General features: G+C 62.2%; 1 protein-coding gene across 4 annotated transcripts in view; it reads right to left on the bottom strand.

Annotated features, from left to right (window-relative positions):
* DGKD (diacylglycerol kinase delta) overlaps window positions 1-15,107 on the bottom strand; it is a 77,599-nt gene that overhangs the window by 9,624 nt on the left and 52,868 nt on the right. For 2 of the 4 annotated variants that reach the window (XM_040231802.1, XM_040231800.1), the window contains 17 exons: window positions 14,132-14,271; window positions 13,226-13,310; window positions 12,282-12,376; window positions 12,107-12,206; window positions 11,748-12,027; window positions 10,467-10,613; window positions 9,719-9,847; window positions 7,967-8,063; window positions 6,593-6,703; window positions 5,006-5,102; window positions 4,778-4,885; window positions 3,700-3,813; window positions 2,771-2,905; window positions 2,387-2,538; window positions 1,455-1,566; window positions 1,281-1,373; window positions 331-450 (listed from right to left, as the gene is read on the bottom strand). In XM_040231802.1, coding sequence (XP_040087736.1) covers window positions 331-450; window positions 1,281-1,373; window positions 1,455-1,566; window positions 2,387-2,538; window positions 2,771-2,905; window positions 3,700-3,813; window positions 4,778-4,885; window positions 5,006-5,102; window positions 6,593-6,703; window positions 7,967-8,063; window positions 9,719-9,847; window positions 10,467-10,613; window positions 11,748-12,027; window positions 12,107-12,206; window positions 12,282-12,376; window positions 13,226-13,310; window positions 14,132-14,271 — 2,115 coding nt within the window. Of the gene's footprint in view, window positions 1-330; window positions 451-1,280; window positions 1,374-1,454; window positions 1,567-2,386; window positions 2,539-2,770; window positions 2,906-3,699; window positions 3,814-4,777; window positions 4,886-5,005; window positions 5,103-6,592; window positions 6,704-7,966; window positions 8,067-9,718; window positions 9,848-10,466; window positions 10,614-11,747; window positions 12,028-12,106; window positions 12,207-12,281; window positions 12,377-13,225; window positions 13,311-14,131; window positions 14,272-15,107 lie in introns of those variants that run through there. The other 2 variants (XM_040231799.1, XM_040231801.1) reach the window with 2 other exon arrangements.

Below are 15,107 nucleotides of genomic sequence, written 5' to 3'. Positions count from 1 at the left end.
CAGCGTGCCTCCACGCTGGGGGAGCACAGTGGGGTCAGGCTCGGCCTTCTCTCTACCTGGCCCCTGGCCATCCCACAGTTCTGTTTCTGAGGGCAACAGTGTCCCAGTAGTCCAGGGTCATTCTCGACAGCAGTTCCCAGATCGTTCCTACCTGCCAAAGTGGGCCTCCATGCCCTGAAGGCATTTCAACAGAGACGCGTGTTTACCGGGGGTCAGATCAGGGGCTGCAGGACCAACACCATCTTCACCCCGAAGCCACACAGGGACTTGGGCACAGAAGGGGCAGCCCCATGTCCAGGGACACCGTGCTGAAGCCCGAGACCCACATACCTCTTCGTCACCAGGCTCCACGGGCTGGCACAGCCAGGGCGTGTCCGCCAGCTTCCTGAGCTGTTGGTCCATCTCGGTGAGGGCAGCCGTGAGCCGCTCCTTCTGAGGGGGATCCAACTGCTGCTCCAGGGACAGAGAGACGGAAGGAGGAGACACAGCGGTTACCAGCAGGGCGGGGCCGCAGGGCCCACGCAGACAGAGAGCCTGCCCAGGCCCAGGCCACTCTCAGAAAGCTCTTCTAAAAGCTTGCCAGGAAACGGAGTCACAGAGCAATCCTCAAGGGCCAAACTCAGAACCTCCGCTTGTAAGTAGCGCCAAGCGAGAGAATTAAACTCTCCTCTCATAAGCAATGGGGCAAACCAAGCTCGCCTGAAAATCGCATAGGCAGGGCTCACAGGTCACCTGCATCAGCTTCCTTGGGACCCTCTCTCAAGGGGAGACCAGACCGCCTGCACCAGAGCGCAGAAAGCATGTGGGGTGCAGAGGCGGCTGCGTGAACGTCAGGACAGCGTGGAAGCTTGGAATGAGAGTAGAGTACGGACTGGACTCCTGGGGCAATTCTGCAGTGACTTCACCTCCCTGACCTTCCACATCTTCGTTTCTTACAAGAAGGCTGGCCGGGCACTCTGAGGTCTGCCCTGTTCTGGCTTCTGCAATTTGACAGAAGTCCAGCTGAGTGCCTCCCCGGGGCTGAGTGAGGAGGGGCGGCCGGGTCTGAGTGCTGGGGACAAGGTCAGAGGCGTCCGCATACCCGTAGGCCCTGAGGACAGAGGGCTGTGCACGACACAGTGAGGCCCTGACACCCTGGAGTGGATGTGGCGAGATGGGCCAGAGGGTCTGAGCATCATTGCAGGGTCAGGGCAGGGCCCTCTGAGGAACCCTCACGGTCGGGAGCCCCGCACAGAGCCGTGCTGCCTATGTGTGTGCCGCGGGTCGGACCCCCAGCTTACCAGGGCCAGCCTGCCTGCGAGCAGCAGCTCTGTCTCGCTGCGCAGGGCTCGGACGTTATTCACCATCTCCAGGACGAGGCTGCAGCTCAGCCCCTGAGAGGAACCAGAACAGAACCATGGAGACGGCCCAAGGGCTGGCGGGGGCAGGGGGTGGGGGCAGGAGGGCGCAGGCACCTCTGTGGCTCTGGGCTTGCCGTACACTCGGTCCATGGACTTGGAGCTGGCGTTGACAGCGTGGGCGAGCTCCTGCTCCACGTCCTGGTGGGACTGTGCTAGCTCCCGGATGCTGGAGAGACAGACACGGTGGCAGGCCCGTCACCTCCTGACCGACGGCAGGGGAGGCCTTAACCGGGAGATCTGACGACAAACTTCCGAGCTTTTCCGGAGACTCACCCAAGGAGGTGAGTGCCCCCAAAGAGGATGGAGGTCTTGTGAAACCTCCAGAGTAGGAAGCAGAGGAGGAGAGAGCCAGGAAGGGAGGAGAGGCCCGTTGGGGGGAGCACCACACCTGCATGCAGCCTCAGGAGGGGGGCGGGGAGGGGAATAGGGTCCAAAGACAGAGCCAAGGCGGCCGGGGGGTCCAGGAATGTGACAGCTGCAGGCACAGGCCACCAGGCTGCTGCGACCGTGCCGAAGTGAGGGGGCTGGACACGGCGGGGGCCGGGCAGCAGGCAGAGCAGTGACCGCCGTGCGGGAAGGTCCACTGTGGCTCTGGGGGCTGAGAGGAGAAGGAAGCACCTTTGGCTGCTTTTTTTTCCTTTAATATTTACAAGGTTTGCTTCCTAACCGCAAGCCTGCTCTTCGGCATCAAGTGAAGGAGGCAGTAAGTGGACTGTTCTTAGGAATCCAGGACGGCTTTACAGTCCATGTAGCTGGCCCTGAAAACGCCTGTGGGTTTGAGGCTCGCATGTCCTTAAGCCCCAAGTAATGTCTACAAGACCATCAGTGACAACCACAAAGTGCAGGGTGAGCAGAGCTTGGCTGGCCAGGCCCCGTGACGGAGGAGACGGCACGGAACACGCAGGAGGAGTGTCTCGATGCCCGCGGCCCCGCGCCGATCTGGGGCCTCGCTGGGGGAGCTGACCGCGGAAGGAGGGGGCGCCCACCTGTGGATGAGGGCACCCGCCGCCTGCCCAAACTGGTCCATCTGGGTGGCCTCCTCCTCGGACAGGATCCCCGGGTGCAGGGAGAAAGACGGGGCCCGGGGCAGCTCGCACTTCTGCTTGTCCTCCCAGGACTTGAGGGTGTTCTCGAAGGCCTAGGACACAGAACCAGGGTTACACACGCTGGCACAAGCGCACGTCCAACAGCCAACGCTGCTGGACACTCGTGAACAGTCCCGAACGGGGACGCAGATGCCTGTTTACTCTGGGGAAGAGGGCACGGTCCTAGGAACCCCAGGCCCGCTCACTTAATCTGGGGGAGAACTGCGTCAATTCCTGGAACCGAGCGCTCAGGCACCAGGTCCCCCGGGATGGGGGCCGTCTTACCCGGTCCCTGGTGAGGGTCTGCGCACGGTTCTTGTGGACAATGCGGATGTACCCCGGGGGCTGGACCCAGGCCTCGCCGTCCACCTGCACGGGCACGCCCTCGTCGCCCAGGATGGAGATCTTCACTGTGCGACACTGCAAACACACCGGGCGCTGGAGCACCTCGCTGACCTCCAGGGCTTCCGGGCTCAGGGCACCCCCGCCTGGGGCACAGCTCCTGGAGCCCCGCCCCGCCGCCCTGCACCCGGGGCACCCCGCGTCCCTGACTACCGCCCTGTGGGGAACTCGGTGCTCAGAAGCCAGCACCAGGCCTCGGGCGGGGTCACGCAACCACCCAGAGCTGTTGGGTCCCTGGGCACATGGGGACACACCCGGAACGGGGCCAATTCCCACCAAGGGCTCCTCTTTTCAACAGAAAATGTTGATGAACGATTAAAACTGTGACATCCATGCAGCCCATGGTGGGACAGAAGGGACTGGGGCTCAAGGCAGCATGAGCACCCGTCTCTGTGCAAAAAACATGGCCCTCCCCACTGCCCAGACAGACAGACCCTTCCCAGCCCGTCACCAGAACCTCCCAAGGGGGACCCGCCCCGTCTCCCCTGAGCCGGGCCTCAGAAAGGCCAGTGGACACACACTCGGCCTCGCTCCTGGACTCGGGCTGAGGCTCCTGAGAGCAGCAGGGCCGGGCCACAGGCAGCCAGGCCCACCTCGGCTCACCCCACCACAGCAGGAGGAGACCCCACAGAGGGCCAGGGGGGTTCTGGGGAGCAAGCCAGCCCAGGTTTGGAAAGCATTTTTCAGAGGTCAAACACAGCAGACAAGAATGGGCTCTGGCCCGGGAGGCCGCTCTGCACGCAGATGCCCCCCTGCCTCGGGAGCACGGGTCTGGGCCAGGCCCCTCCCGCCTCCAGGACCGCGGCCAGTACCTGGGCAATCCGGTGATGTTGCAGCTTTATGACCCGGGAGACGGCCATCTGCATGCTGCCGAACACCGCGACCACCTCCAAGATCTTGTCGTCAAATGATGGGGCTGTGAAGGTCTGCAAGGGCTGGCGTCAGAGCTGACCTCTGCTCCTGGCCTGAAGACCCCCCCACCCCCAACCCCACACACACAGCTGCCTCTCTCTGGGGACTGCTGTGCTGAAAGCCAGACGGGCCCACGACAGGGAGCTGCTGGGGGCACACTGAGGAAGGGTCTCCACTCCAGACCCGGAAAGGCAGCGGCCTGGATCGAGTGCTAAAAGCCAGACGGGCCCACAACAGGGAGCTGCTGGGGGCACGCTGTGGAGGGGCCTCCACTCCAGACCCGGAAGGCAGCAGCCTGGATCGGTGGCAGGCCTGCCTGCCCCTCACACACGCGGGGCCTAGGGCACATGACTGCCTCTCTTCCTGGGTTCCCGCTTCTGTGAAACGAGGCTGACACCGGTACATTCCTCCAGGGTCTCACGAGGGCTGTGACCCTGGGCACCGTGCTGACAAGCGGGACCAGCACGGGCCACGAGGGCAGTCTGCATTAGCTGTCCCATCAGCTGCCGTGCACTAAGGGAGGGCCCCGGTTAACACCCGTCTGTGGCCCCGCAGCATAAATCCCAAACTCCTCCCTGGCTCCTCAGACCTCTCTGTGCTCCGCCCAGGGTGCATGCCATCGGAGAGCATGCCCCCTCCCCGACAGCGACCTGACCTGTCCAACCCCAAGACAGCCTCAGGCCTCCATGCAAGATTTCCCCTCCCGCTGGACGCCTTCCCAGATGACCCCCAGGGCAGGTCTGACCCAGACTCCAGGCCACACCTGTGACCACACCTGCCCTACTGGGGGCTGGGGGGCTGTCTCACTCTCCACTGCACCCCTGCGGCCAGCACGAGGGCACTGCCCCGTCCGGCCCCCGGCCCGTCCACACAGCACCCCGAGTGGGAGGCTCCGCCTCAGCTCCCAGAGGGGCCACCTTTCTGGCCACTCTATCATCCCCCGCCCAGCCCCGTGCCACCCGGAAACCCCGTACGTACATCATCCTCCTTGGTGCCCCCCCAGAAGTTGGTCCCTCCGGCGTAGCTGGGGATGTTGAGGACTGCAATTCCCTGCAGACTGGGGAGGGGGATGGGGCGCCCGTCGCACTGCGGGGGGGGACGCGGGAGAGGAGAGGAGAGAGAGCAGGTGTCAGGCGGGGCGTCCTCCCCGGTGCCCACTGCGGGCCGCGCTGCTCAGGGGCAGGGCTGGGGGTGTCGCCCACGCACCTCCAGTAGGACCTTCTGCTCCAGGTTCTTGTAGGTTCTGTGCAGCAGCTCTCTGGTGCCCAGGACTCCGTACCACATCATGTTCTTGGTCCGACTCCTGGGGAGGAAAGCACACGGCCAGCCGGCAGTGTCACACCAGGCGCGCGTGCCCCGCAGCGACCGTGCGAGGCAAGGGGGGGGCGCGCCTGTGACACACCCGTGGGAGACAAGCGAAGAGAGGCGCGAAATTCTACTTTTCAAAACTAATGCTCCCAAGAAGTAAGCCTATCCTGAAAGGTAAGACATCACAGAGCCTCACGAAAAATGTGCAAATTACTTTTTCTAGCTATAAAATTACGTTTGTTGTTCAGTCTCTCAGTCACGTCTGACTCTGACCCCACAGACTGCAGCCCGCCAGGCTTCCCTGTCCTTCACCATCTCCTGGAGTTTGCACAAACTCATGTCCACTGAGTCGGTGATGCCATCAGACCGTCTCATCCTCTGTCGCCCCCTTCTCCTCCTGCCTTCAGTCTTTCCCAGCAGCAGGCTCTTTCCCACGGAGTCAAACTTGGGAAGTGCAGGGAAGCACAGAGGTGCACTCGTAATTCCTGCGTGTCAGCGCTGCTGGGAAACGCTCCAGCGTGTGTTCCCAGTCCTTCCCAGGAACCTGACTTACAGCTGAGACAGTGGAAACCTGCGCTTCACCTCCGTGGAGGGCGCCGCCCCGGGTCCTGAGCATGAATGACCACATCGGGGCACCTCCCACAGCGGTCGCTGAATCAACACCTCTGATGGGTCACCTCCTGCCCACACTCCCGGGCTCTGTAGCGCGCCCGGCTGTGGCCCTTGGTAAAACGCCCCTTTGCCAACCTTCCCCTACTTCTTCAGACTAGATTTGTAGAAATGGCAGCTTCTCAGTAGGTCTTCTCAAACATGCAAACTCAGGCAAGGTTATGTCAGGATTCCCAGGTTCTAAAAACCATGCTCTATGAGGCCTTGCTCCTTCACCTGCTTTGTTCTGCTAAACGACACACATTCCAATAATGCCTCTCCAGCTGTCTGCACTGACGAGGGCCTTTTCACGTGATGGGGGCTCCATTATGCACTGGGTGGTCGGGGAGCCCCTGGGCACGTCTGAGCCTGTTTCCAACACTTGAGCCCCAGGGCTCCCAGGGTTTCGAGTTCTCATGACTGGTTCTGGTTTTCCTCTGCATCGACGGCTATTCTCCCCCAGATTCCACACCAGCTCCTCTAATGGTCCCCCGCCAGCTGATGGCCACCGTGGGGAGGGAGACACCACTCGCCCTCCTCCCTCGGCTGGGGGGAGCAAGCACATGGTGATTTAGGGGGAGAGCCTGAGCACCCCTCGGGGCTGCCCCTGCTCGAGAGCCTGAGAGGTGGGCGAACCCTGACCCCTCCTGCAGGCAACCCGTGGCTGCCCGCTGCTGTGGCCACAATACATGGACAGGCGCGCCTGCCTTAGAGTGAGGCGCTCAGGCTCCGGGTCTGGGCTCTGCCCAAGTGCTCCGCGCTCCAGAAATAACCCCACGGCCAGAGGGGGAACCCAGAGCCCACGTCAGGACAGGCATGCACGGGGGCCGCACCCACCTGCACTTCTCTGGGTGCTCGTCACGCTTGTTATTAAAGTCCAGGGAGATCTTCGCGTCCAGGCCGATGCCGAAGTAATTGTTCATGACACACTTCTCCGTGTAATACTCTCTGCGAAGAGGGGTTCAGGCCAATTAGAACAGCCCTGCGGACCGGCCTCTGAGTGTTTCTTCCTGAGGACAAAACTTAGCTTTTGGAAGGCAGGGGACAGTGTGACCAAGAGGCAATTCACACATCATAAAATCTACCCATTTAAAAGGCCCAACCCAATAATGCCTTGCATGGACTCACAGTCACTACAACCAACGTCAGAGCAGCTCGTCCCCAAAATGAAGCCCGCACCCGTGAGCCGTGGGCCCCAGAAGCATTGCCGGCTTCCTGCCCTGTGGTGCTGCAGGTCCGGACGGCTCCCAGGAACGGACTGACATGCGCGCAGCATCTGTCCCCGTCACCGAGCGCGCCTGTACGCCATGGGCACCGGGCTAGTCCAGTGCGGCACCTCAGCCAGCAACAGCCCATCTGGGCTGTTTCACTTTTGAGCCCTGACTTGTGGACACGCGCACCCACGCTTCGGTGTGGCTGTGTCTCTGTTTCGCTTTTCCTGGGAGTCACCCCAGGAAGGGACCTGCCGAGCCACATGGAAACTCTGGGTTTGGAGGCCACGCCCGACTCTCCTGACAGCGGCCGCACTAACTCTGCTCACCACACCAGACACACGTGTGGGCACTCTTCCATCCCCTGCCACCAGCCCTGGCTGCCCAGAACCTGCTATCAGCTGGCTGAAAGGGAAACCTAGGGCCTTCAAAAGGCCACGTGTCCCGCAATGGCCTCTATACACACAAGGACAAGCTGCACAAAAGCCTGTGCTGCCTTTAGACGCTGGGCAGAGGACAGGGCCCACGGCAGGCAGAGTCCAAACCCAGGACAGCATCTCCCGGGAAGAGCGAGGAGGGGCGTCCAGCCTGGGACCTGCATGGACCGGGGCGCAGCAGACCCACAAGGAAGGTGACGCAATGCGGTCAGGAGGTGGTGCCCACGCAGGGCCAGCCAGGACCCCAGAGAGGACAACCAAGAACACGGCACAGCCCGTCTTGGCCTCTGAATCTCAGAGTCTCTGAACCTGCCGAAGCCTCAGCATGCCAGCACGTTCGGAAGCCAGAAACGCGTGAGCACGGCCACCTCCCTTTCCAGAAGTTCCAGCCATCCTCCACCCCTGCAGCCTCACCCTTTCTGGATTTTCCTTACTGGCCGACAGTAGCTGGAAAAGGATCAACTGGTCAACTGCTCACAAATTTCTCAAGTTATTTCCGAGTCAGACTTCTACACACCAGCATTCAGCTAACAACATGCCCGCTTGGTTTACCCCATACTCACAGGTTTTCTGGTTCAGAGTTAAAGGGATCGGCGTTAATTAGTAATCGGCTGATGACTGAGCCTCCAGGCAGCGTACCAGACATCCCGGCGCGAACATCTGCTGGGGAGAGAACGGGAGGAGACCACACTGGCTGGGGGCCCTTGATTCAAGAGGGTGACGATCACGTTCTTCAGAGAACGTTATCCTAATAAGACACTTCTAAAACACCACGTAAAGATGTCCAAACTTTGACAATTAATAGTCTCAGGTCAAAAACCACTCTCCTAAACCCACACTGGCAGAACAAAAATAAATACTGGGTGGTAACCTATGACCCATTAGAAAAGAGTTTATAAAGACAGCTGTCACTAAAGCCAAGAAACTCCACCAAAGTGATCTCCGCTGCAACTAGTCTTAGGATTGGGCCAGTCACTCAACTTTTAAGGCTAAATCCATGAGGAAAAGTTGCACACCAAAGAATCCTCCAGGTGACCAGAGCCCTCAGATACCTGCTCCAATCTTTTCAAGCTTATGTCATGAACAGTAAAGCTCAGACAGAGCCCTGCTTTGGGACATTCTGCCAGACCATGCTGTCCAGTAACATCTTTGCTGCTTATCAACCAAATCTGTCTCATCCTCTTGTCCCCAGAACTTCTAGAATTTTATGGTTTTTCCTGTGGTCATGTATGGATGTGAGAGTTGGACTGTGAAGAAGGCTGAGCACCGAAGAATTGATGCTTTTGAACTGTGGTGTTGGAGAAGACTCTTGAGAGTCCCTTGGACTGCAAGGAGATCCAACCAGTCCATTCTGAAGATCAACCCTGGGATTTCTTGGGAGGGAATGATGCTAAAGCTGAAACTCCAGTACTTTGGCCACCTCATGCGAAGAGTTGACTCACTGGAAAAGACTCTGATGCTGGGAGGGATTGGGGGCAGGAGGAGAAGGGGACGACCAAGGATGAGATGGCTGGATGGCATCACGGACTCGATGGACATGAGTCTGAGTGAACTCCAGGAGATGGTGATGGACAAGGGAGGCCTGGCGTGCTGTGATTCATGGGGTCGCAGAGTCGGACACGACTGAGTGACTGAACTGAACTGAACTGAACTGACTCACCTAAAAACTGCCAAACCACTTATATGAGCAGCGTGTGCTCAGCCTGGCCCAGGAGGCCCAGAAAGCTACCGGAAGCGAGTTATGGGAGTCCTCGCAACGCTTTCAACCCCTCAGATCACTCCTCCATACTGAGAACACAGTGTTCCCCCGCCCCGAGAAGCAGTAGCAGGGGCTGCCCTAACGTGACAATGCGATTGTGGGCTCAATGCAGGCAGGGGCAGCCCGACCCTCCTGGTGGCCAGCTGTGGGTCAAGCTGGGAACAACGGGGTGACCACTGGCTCTCCACCATCCCCTGCCGGCCCTCCCTTTTCACTCAGCCCAGCTCCTATTTATCCCTCAGCACCCAGCTCGGGCATCACCTCCTCAACGACTTCTGCCTGGGACTCCAGGCAGCGACCTGGGAGCTGTCTGCCCTGTGTAATACACCAGGGCACTTTTCACAGAGCCACGACAGAACCCTGAACTCTACCTGTCCTGCCCACGGACTTGTGAACTCCTGGAGTGCAGGGACCTGGTCTCGCTGAGCCCACAGACCCACGCCAGGCACTGCAACAGCTGCTGGCAGGCTAGCGCCTGGCCTGCGGCCCCCCGCCCCCCAGACACGTGGGCCGCTCTGAGGGGCTGGGGAGCCTGGCCCACCCGGGGGACACTCACTCGGGAACAAGATCTTCGTGTTCAGCGCTGGCAGGCCATCCCGGCTTCCCGACTGCGGAGGCAGAGACGCAGAACCACCTGGCGACAAGCTCCCTTTGCTTATCAGCTTCTCGCAGGGAGACTTGGACACTGTCAGACAGGACAGGAGACAGGCCACTGAGCTTCCAGCAAGCTTTGTCAGGGAGGGGGCCCAAGGACGGGCCAAGCCAGGCAAGCAGCGGCCACACGCAGCGGTCAGCCAAGGAGAGAGGCCACGGGGCTCGGACGCCCCCCAGACATGGGCCCCAGTGGGGGCAGAGGGGCCAGCCCCAACCACGGTCAGGCCGGGGTCTGGGCCCAGGCAGAGGGCAGTTCCGCACGGGAATGGGGGCGAGGAAACTCCGGGGCAGGCTCTCCTGGTGGCTCATAATACTGTACACTGGGGGGCCACAGAGGCGGGGCTGTTCCAGGTGGCTAAGGGTCCCCAGAGGGCAGTCTGTGTGGCCGGCTGCCGCCTGGAGGCCCCAAGCCCTCAGTTAGGACCTGCTGGGCCAGAGGTTCAGGGAGGTTCGGAGGGAAGCATGGGCCCCAGCAGCAAGGCCCCTCCCAGCTCAGGGTCCTGCTGGGCCTGCAGCAGGTAAGCCGCACGCATCAGGTAGTTCGCCAAACAGGTGGCCAGTTCGAGACTCTTCACACCTCCACACAGCCACAGCAACCACGAGAAAGCCTATCACGCTTCCGAGCATCGGTAAACAAGAGGGCCCTGTACCTCTGCGGAGGCTCCGGCCCTTAGAGGTGCTGTGGCCCTCGCCGTGGCCTGCTCTGTCGTCCGACTTCAGGTCCTTCTTCTCCGACTCAGAGAGGCCAAGGATGAAGCCCTCCTGCTCCTGGGTTTGAGCGTTCTGCTCGTCCACAGCTGCGCAAAGCAAGGTGGCGGCTGAGCATGTGGAAGCTGACCCACAGCTGCCACCAGGGCACACGGACTGGCCTCACCGCCCTCACCCTAGTCTCGGCCGAAGGCTCAGGCCCGAAGCTCTGACCCGACCCTCTGTCTCCCCGGCCCTGGCACACGGGGGCACCCGGGCACTCATGCCAACAGGCTGGGGAGGTGGGCCAAGGCTGGAAGAGATGGGGGCGGGGAGAGAGTGACAAGTGAAGGTCTGTGCAGCCTGGAGGGGCCGAGAGGAGGGAGCCGTGCCCAGGCCGGAGCAGGGAGCGAGGTCATGACCTCACTAGTCTCACCGCAAGGAGCAGGGTGATCTGCTCAGTGAGATGGGTCTAACGAGAGAGGGAAAGGTGCGAGATAGTTTCCAAGGGTGATGAGAGGAGAGACAAACAGAGGACAGGGAAAAACTCGCTGGGAGGGACCTCAGGGTCAGGGTGAGGTTTACAGGTCAAGGTGGTTTTACAGCCTTCTCTTTGAAGCTTAGCAAACGCAGTCAGAGAAAAGGAGCGAGGCACCATGTGAGCCTCTAATCCTGGGCAGGTGTGTCTCTCCCTGCACCAGCCGGTCGCGGGGAATCAGCAGCGCGGCCTGGACACCAGGGCCTACTGCCTGTTCAGGCCCCGGGCCCCTCACCTGAGGCCCGTGCCTGCCTCGGACAGCACGACACACACGCTCCCTTGCCTTTCTGACCACCGCCCCGGCTCACCCACCCTCCAACCCCGTCCCAGCCTCTCCTTCCATCCTATGGCTTCATCCACCACCTCTGGCCTGGGTCCCTTCCCTCCTGGACACAGACCCCCCCAGCCCCGGGGGCAGCCCCCCTCTCACTGGACAAGGCCAAGGTCTGGAGAGTGACCACAGGCGAGGCCCTCACAGGGAGTGGAGCCCCTGACACCCGGCACTATGGAGGGCCTTCCACCAGCCAGGAGTGCCCCCAAGGCGCCGGCGTCCACTCAAGGTCTCTCTCTCGGGCACAGGCCCCGAGGAAGGGGTGCTGACCCGCATTAGGCAGTTGGGAGTGGCTCTGGCCTACATGGTGGGCCCCCTGTCTCTCACCAGGAGTGCCCGCCCCTGCCCCCCAGGCTGGGGCCCATGCCCGGCTACCTTTCTCTGTGTGCTCTATGATCTGGCGGATGGCCTTCTTCAGGCTGTTGGCCCTCAGCATGAGCTGCTCGCGAGGCCGGAATATCTGGGGCCGGGCGGGGCAGGCCGAGCCCACGGCGCGGGCCCCCGTGGAGCCCGAGCCGCAGCCACCGCCCGCCCCGTCCCCATCCTCTGCCTCCTCGGCGATGGTGGGGGGCGGCGTGGGCAGGGAGGACGAGGCCTGGGACTCGTCATCCAAGGTCTTGAGCAGGGAGTCCAGCTTCTCCTTGAGGACGGAGCACTGGGCGGGGAATGGAGGCAGGAGTGGAGGTGTGCCGCCCCGCTCCGACGGCCCCTGCCCCCGAGGGCCCAGGACCCACCTTCTTGGCCATGACCTCCGACTCCTCCGAGCTCTCGGTGGTCTTCTCGTAGGCCTTCCCAACCCGTGCCACGAAGTCCTTCACAGTCTCACAGAGCACTCTGCGGGAGGAGATGGAGGCTTCAGAGGGGCTGTCCCATGGGGACCCCCGGCGCCCCAGGCTGCCAGGTGCTCACTTGGCCGACGAGATCACCACGGAGTGCTGGTCGGAGGTCAGGATCTTGGAGAGGTGGGCCGCGACCGAGTCTTCGTAGAAGAGAATCTGCCGCACCTGCAGTCAGCACGGGGGGCAGGCAGCCGTCACTCTCAGGCCAGGAGCGCCACCCCTGCCCGCGGCCCAGCCCGCCTCCCTTCACACACAGCTGACAAACCGAGAATCCTAACAGACTGCTCCGGGCTGCACTCCTGCACCCCGGCTCCTCCCGAGTGGCGCGGGCCTGTGGCCGAGGTTCCCCACGTTTCTGTCGGGTGGGACCCTGGCCCAGGCCAGGCCCCCGTCATCCCTGGATGTCAATCACCCTCCTCACCTCCCACCCCTGCCTGCAAAAGCGGGGGCTCTCCCCGTGCATGTCAAGCCCTTTACTATCGGCCGGAGGGTCAACCTTTAGGGTTTGCCCACGTACGCGCCTGCTCTTAACTGTACGTTCTCTGCTCGCAGGACAGGTCCCGGCAGCCCAGGCAGGTGTGGCCGGGAGACCAGGGTTGGCCTCCCCTGACCCTCGGGGCAGGCAGACAGCCCCTGGCACAGCCCCTCTGCCTGCTCGGCCAGGGGCTCGCTTGGAGGCCTGAGCACAGCTGTGCACCTGAGCTGCCCAGTCTCAGCAGAGTCTGGGCCCTGAGGGAACCTCTAACTCCTGAAACCCACCACAAAGTGAAAGAAGAGCTCAGCACCGAACTAGCACAGACTGACTGCAAGGGCAGGACACGGAGGAGGGGCCTGGGTGGGCGGAGTGCGGGCGGGTCGACCCGGAGTCCTACGGGGCAGAGTCCATGGGACTCGGGCCCACCTCAGGGGGTCCTGCGCCGGCAAGGGGCTAACCTGGAGCAGGGCATTTCTGGCGGGGGCCGGGGGGCGAGGGAGGCAAAGCAGGGAGGGGCCAGGGCGAGCACATGGCGATACCTCGGAGCCCTCGCTCAGGTCTTCAGTGACGGTGGAGGAGGAGACCGGCCGGGGCAGTTTGGTCTCATAGGCCATGACGCTCCACCTGCACACACACAGAGGCTCAGCCGGTCGGCTCCGGCCCCAGGCCTCCCCACCTCCCCGTCTCACGGCCGGCACGGGGGACGAGATCCTATGACAACTTTAACTGTGTCTGTCAGCCTGTATCGACCCCCACCCCCCACCCCCGCCCCAGGTCCCGAGCTGGCTCCTCGCTTAGCTGAGAACAAATGTCACAACCCGCTGGGCGGGCTCTGCACAGCTAAGCCACTCGGCAGGCAGCTGGCTCAGCGCTCCGGGCGTTTCATAGTCTCCGGAGGTGGGGGGCAGGAACAGCAGAGGTGGCCCAGCGTGTTTGAGACTACACCTGCTCACAGCAGTGCGGGACCCTCTGAAAGAACGGGGCATCTCCTCAAGTCCCATGGGCTGTGGTCTGGGAGTTCACATGGGAGCTCGGCGCTCAGAGCAGCTTGCTCGGGAAGGATGCCCAAGCATTTCTAAACACGTGGAGGGCAGTAACCCCAAACTCCAATGCTTCTGGGAACCCGGGGCGGCTCAACTCTGTGACGAGGAGGAAGGGTGACAGGTGAGGCTGCAGTGGCCGCAGGGGGCGGGGTCGCCTCCCGCTCTGAGGGCCAGAGGACCGGGCCTGGCTGGTGAGACCTGGCCACCCGAGAGCACAGTCCCAACCCCTTCTGCTCATCAGCGCTTCCCTAGTCTGATCGCCAGATAAAGCCCATCAGAAGAAAGGAGTCCTGCTCAGAGAGGTGGAATTTTCTTTTTTAACAAGTAACTGCAAAAGGCTTGCGGTTTCCCAGGGCCCCAGCTAAGAACAGCGGGCTGAGGGGCTGCGTGCGGCGCACTCACCTGTCCAGCATCTTGGTGCTGGCTCTCTCCAGCTTCTCCAGGATCTGTGGGAGCTGGGTGTCGTCATCGCAGGCCGAGCCCCAGCCCAGCACGCGAGCCAGGTCATTCCCTGTGCCGAGTGGCAGCACCCCAAGCTGGCACTGAGACAGGGTGGGAGGACATGGCATCAGCGGGCCCCGTCCAGTGAGCGTGTGAGGGCTGAGCTCAGAAGGCAGCAGCCAGAGGGTCTCCCCAACCTGACAGAAAGCTCCTCCCCCACCTGCCAACACACCTGACCGTCAGCCCTCTGTCACCTCCCACCTTCACAGCGATGACCACGGTCCCGCCCTGAGTGGCGATACCTGAGCCCCCAAGAATCAGGCTGTGATCCCTCGCCTGCTCTCCACCCACAACAGCACGTCCCCAGCGCCGAGCTCACCTCCTTGCCCCTGACAGCACCTGCCATGGCTCTAAGTCCCGTCCAGACAGGCGCCAGGACGTCCACTGTGGCCCTCAAACCACCACCACTGCCACTCAGCCTACACCCCCTCACCTGCCACTCCCCGGGGACCCCTCCCGCCGGCTCAGGCCCTGCTGTCCTCCTGGAGTTCCCACCCAGAGCCTCCTACACAAACCGCCCTCACCAGCTCAGGGCTCAGGAGGCTCCTGAGACACAGGGTGCCTGACAGCCTTCAACCGCCGAGCACGACACGCATATGGGGATGGTTGCCGGTCCTCCCTACGCACGATGCAGCGTGAGGTCACCTGCCCTGGCCACGAGGGAGGCCCTGCACCCTGCCAGGGACAGCACACTGGCCACAGCAGGTGAGGCCAAAGATGCCCAGCCCCGGGCAGACAGGGCCAGAGCCAGCTTGGGGAGCCTCAAAGGAAAGGGCAGGCAGCACAGTGACAGCCCCACGGAGTCCAGGTCCAGGGGTCTGGGAACGGAGACCACCCCCCTCCCTGCCAAACCAGAGCTCCGAAGAGGGGGCAGCAC

This window comes from Oryx dammah, unplaced genomic scaffold (assembly GCF_014754425.2).
Source record: "Oryx dammah isolate SB20612 unplaced genomic scaffold, SCBI_Odam_1.1 HiC_scaffold_28, whole genome shotgun sequence".
Lineage (NCBI taxonomy): Eukaryota > Metazoa > Chordata > Mammalia > Artiodactyla > Bovidae > Oryx > Oryx dammah.
This window is presented reverse-complemented; position numbering and strand designations above follow the sequence as displayed.